The sequence below is a fragment of the Sorghum bicolor genome, chromosome 5 (assembly GCF_000003195.3).
Source record: "Sorghum bicolor cultivar BTx623 chromosome 5, Sorghum_bicolor_NCBIv3, whole genome shotgun sequence".
In the NCBI taxonomy this organism is placed as follows: domain Eukaryota; kingdom Viridiplantae; phylum Streptophyta; class Magnoliopsida; order Poales; family Poaceae; genus Sorghum; species Sorghum bicolor.
Window position 1 is genome coordinate 58502610 of NC_012874.2, and position 4721 is coordinate 58507330.

The 4721-nt window shown below is 48.1% G+C and overlaps 1 protein-coding gene across 1 annotated transcript; it reads left to right on the forward strand.

Moving 5' to 3' along the window:
* Positions 385-1278, forward strand: LOC8056971 (bisdemethoxycurcumin synthase). The gene is made up of 2 exons (XM_021462095.1): positions 385-583; positions 677-1278. Exons 1-2 carry the CDS (start codon positions 385-387, stop codon positions 1276-1278), a joined length of 801 nt encoding a protein of 266 aa, XP_021317770.1.

Genomic DNA, 4721 nt, shown 5'->3' on the forward strand with positions numbered 1-4721 from the left:
TTGGGCAGCTTTCATGTGTTGCTGAATAATGAGAACTTGTTCCTCGGCTTCTTTGACAAAGTCAATTCCGTAGTACCTCCTTTCGCCAGGTTCGACCCAGTTTAGAAGAGTTCTATACTTGCGGCCCTAAACCCTAAACCTCGGCCTAGGATTTGAAATTTTTTTCCTATTGTAGTGGTTCTGTGTACTAGTGGATTTAGAGATTAAATTAAAAATAATAGAATACCAGCACAACAAAATCGACCTTTAATATCGGCCCATCAGTGCCGGTTGCCTTGTTATTGGCAGCTAGCCGGCCAGGATTGAAGAGTTTATAAAAAGAGTTTAGCTCTTTGCATATAGTGCATACCAAGAGTTGATTCTCACGCATATTTGCCGGCTACCATGGCTACCATTGCCCAACAGGTCACCCTCCTTGAGGATCTCCGCAGAGCGCAGCGTGCGAATGGCCCCGCCGCCGTGCTGGCCATCGGCACGGCAACCCCGGCAAACTGTGTGCTACAGGACCATTTCCCCGACTGGTACTTCCGTGTCACCCGTTGCGACCACCTCACGAAGCTCAAATCCAAGATGACAAGAATATGTACTGTTTCAATCCAATCATTCGGAATAGTCGAAACATTTTCTACTGATCTAGAGAGGGAAAAAAAGACGACAATGTTCGCTTCCATCGCAGGTGACAAGTCGGGCACCAAGAAGCGCTATTTCCACCACACGGAGGAGACGATCGGCTGGCACCCGGAGTTCCTAGACCGCGCGCTGCCGTCGCTCGGCGCGAGGCTGCGAACCACCGCGGACGCCGCGGCAGAGCTGGCCGCGGCGGCGGCGGGAGCAGCGATCGCGGAGTGGGGCCGCCCAGCGGTCGACATCACGCACCTTGTCGTCGCCACCAACTCCGGCGCCGACGAGCCGGGCGCGGACCTCCGCCTCGCTTTGCTACTAGGACTCGGTCCGACCGTGCGCCGCACCCTGCTCTACCTGCACGGCTGCTCGGCGGGGCTCGTCGCGATCCGCGTCGCCAGGGACATCGCCGAGAACAACCGCAGCGCCCGCGTGCTCGTGGCCTGCGCCCACGCCGTGCTCCTCACCTTCGGCGCGCCAGACGAGGCCCGCCTCGACGCGCTCGTCACCTCGGCGCTGTTCGCCGACGGTGCCGGCGCGGTCGTCGTCGGCGCCGACCCGGTGCTGCCCCTCGAGCGCCCCGTCTTCCACTTGGTGCATGTCTTAAGGATAGAAACAGCAAAGAGTGTAGTGCGTATATATGGGTGGTACTTCTAGGAACAGAAGTAGCACATAGTTACTCTGTGGGATGCTTCGCTCAATATTTTTTATCTTCACAGGATGGTCCACAAAGAGGGACATATCACTGAACCGGTTAAAATCCTCCAGATCCGATACACCGTCAACTCCAACTTCTTGTTGCTTTCATGGAAAAACTACATGCTTCGGTTTGTCAGTACTTTTCTTCTCATTCTTAGAAAGGATCTGTTTAGCATAGAAAACCTGTGCAGCATGGTTAGCAAGGATCCACAGGTCATCTTTATATCCCACCTTACTTAGATCAAGAACTCTGACCCCATAATTATCTACTATTACATGTTTATCTTCAACCCATTGACATCGAAACAAGGGGATCTCAAATGTACCACAGTCTAGTTCCCATATGTCCTCGATAAATGAAGCAAAAGTATGTAATAATATCACCAGTTTTGTCGTCTATGGCCTCGCATCGAACACCACTATTTTGTGCTATGCTCTTTTTGTCCTTGGACTTGGTATGAAATGTGAATCCACTTATGTCACAGGTTTGCCTTGTTATGACTTAGCGTGATGGTCTAAATGCCAAAGCCTTGATGGTTTGTTTCTCAATTGTTTCCCCATATGGAATGTCCTGCTCCCTTAGCCATGTGTACAACTGTTTCTTGTGTTCCTTCATTACCCAATTGTCTGTTTGCCTAGGATTATGTTCTCAAAGCTCATTCATGTGTTGTTTGATCAAATGCTCTATTATCGAAAGCTGATGTAAGATGCTATGATGTGCCTCAAGTAGTGTATTGTAATCTGGTGGGATGAATGATTTCCGTCCAATCCTCCCACATCCATGCGGCCTACCCTCATGCTTGACGGAGGCAAAGCTATTGCAACCTAGTCTTTTAGGACATTATTGCAGAATGGTCCTCTAGACTCAATTGCCTCTTCGGTATAATACCCCTCTATCATGGATGCCTCAGGACGAGCACGAGTTGATACATAGCCATTTAGTATTGACATATATAAAATGCTCGTACGTCCACATTTCATGCAGGTACATGGGACCCAATGCCTGTATTTGTGGAACCAAGTGCACCACAAGGTGCACCATGATATCAAAGAATGATGGGGGAACACATCTCAAACTGTGACACTATTTCCACTGCAAATTTCTGAGGGGATTCTAACTCATCACGGTCAATTACCTTTTGTGTGATCTTGTTGAAAAAGTAACACAATCGTGTGACTGCCATCTTTAAGAATACTGGATTTATATCCCTTATTGCAATAGGGAGGAAAGTAGTCAGCATGACATGACAATCATGTGAGTTGTAGTTGGTGAGTGGTAGGTCTTGAATTGACACAAAACTCCATATGGTAGAGCAGAATCCAGATGGGACTTTCAGTTTCTTCAACCACTCACACATTGCATGTTTCTCATCTATGTTGAGGTTGTAGCTTGCTGCTGGGAGATGGTACTTCCATTTTTTGAAGAATAGGATGAAGCTCTTTTTTTATGCCTATCTGCACCTTGTCGAAGCGTGAATTGAGTCCTTCGTTTGTTCTAGTCTCGATGTCTAGCAATATGCCAATTAGACTTTCGAACACATTCTTCTGGACGTGCATACCATCGATCGCATGTCGTACATCTAAGTCTTTCTAGTATGACAAATACTCGAAGAAAATGGACTTCTTCTTGAATGTTGCCCCTGGAGTTGATTTGACATCCTTTCTTGTTTTTCTGTCCTTTGTCTTTGAAAGAGCATCTAAGCCCCTAGTGATTTTGGTGATTAATGACATTGTTGATTACTATGACTAACGTGTGTTTTGCAGAGGCAAAGTCATAGGTAAGGTCATGGTAAATAGGTACTCAATGGACAGGGACGTACATGCCTACTTAATAGTGGAAATCGTTTCGGTTTTCAAAGGATGGATGGATATCGTCAAGACTAGACTAGGTCTAAGTGCCATTTGGTGAAGAAGGGCACTTAGAGTAGTTTAGGACTTTGTTTTCCTTTGACCGTACTATTAAGAGGGGCTTTGATCTAGTAGCTTGACTTAGGCAAGGCTTTAGGTTTAGGTGTATTGCACACTTGTTAAACCTAGCGCTAGGCAGCTCAGAGATAGTCCTTAGATTGAGAGGAACCAACTTTGTTTTGGAGAGATCGCGTTTCGACGAAGTTAGGGTGCCCAAGGGGGCACCGGACGCTCTATGAGTGTATCCGGTGAGGTTCTTAGCCGTTGGAACAGTGCTGTGCTTAGGGTTAAGCACCGAACGCTGGCACCGGACCCACCGGGCAGCGTCCGGTCCCTTACCTAGGGAGATTGCAAACCTGCCCTGAGCACCGGATGCTAGCACCGGACGCACCGGGTAGCGTCAGGTCCCATGCGTAGGGAGCATGTAAATCTTCCCCGAGCACCGGACGGTGCACCGGACGCTAGAAGTTAGCGTCCGGTGACCTGTCAGAAGCAAGTACAGTTAGCCGTTATGGAGCACCGGACGCTCGGTGCAGTGCGTCCGGTGCAACATAATGTGCGTCCGGTGACCCCGTTTTCAGTGGAAAACGGTTGGCTGACCTTTGGACTTCGTGGATAGTATTTATACTCCTCCACCTCGTCCATGAGATGTCTTTTGCCCATTTGAACATTAGAGAAACTTGTTGTGGAGCAAGAGAGTTGCAAGAGCCTAGAGAGGTTTGAGATTTGAGGGATTTCTTGAGTGAATCCCTCTCTAGTGAGTTCCAAGAGTCAAGTGTGCATCCACCACTCTCTAGAGCCTTGTTTGGGTCAAGTGAGAGTTCTTTGCTTGTTACTCTTGGTGATCGCCATCACCTAGACGGTTTGGTGGTGATTGGAGGCACGAAGACCGCCCGGAGTTCTTGTGGGTGGCTCGTGTCAAGCTTGTGAGCGGTTTTGGGCGATTCACCGCGACGGAGTGTCGAAGAATCAGCCCGTAGAGAGCACTTGGTCCTTGCACGGACCAAGGGGGAGCAAGACCCTTGCGCGGGTGCTCCAACGAGGACTAGTGGAGAGTGGCGACTCTCCGATACCTCGGCAAAACATCGCCGAGCACTTTCTTTCACTACTCCTTTACTTTCTAGCATTTACTTTGTGCTCTTACATTCTTAGAATTGCCATGCTAGAATAGGATTGGAACTAGGTTGCAAAACTTTTTATCTGGTAGCTCTCTAGGTCACACTAGGCACAAGGGGTTGAATTGGAGCTTATAGGTTGCTTAAATTTTTAAAGAAGCCCAATTCACGCCCCCTCTTGGGCATCTTGATCCTTTCAGTCTTCTTTCTAAGCACAAATTTAATGTTGCTCACTATTTTGAAAACTCTCTGGCCTTTGCTATTACCTAATGGTGCATCTGAGTTCCTTTCATCATTATAGTCAAAGTACTTATCCATCTTTTTCAGGCGGTACTTGTGTCCTTCCGATAAGAAGCGTCTGTGCCTCATGTACACTAT

Bases quoted from the DNA above. Each gene is read 5' to 3' on its own strand.
- LOC8056971 (XM_021462095.1), top strand. From the start codon at position 385: ATGGCTACCATTGCCCAACAGGTCACCCTCCTTGAGGATCTCCGCAGA. The intron at 584-676 runs GTACTGTTTCAA...CTTCCATCGCAG, and splicing joins ATCCAAGATGACAAGAATAT to GTGACAAGTCGGGCACCAAG.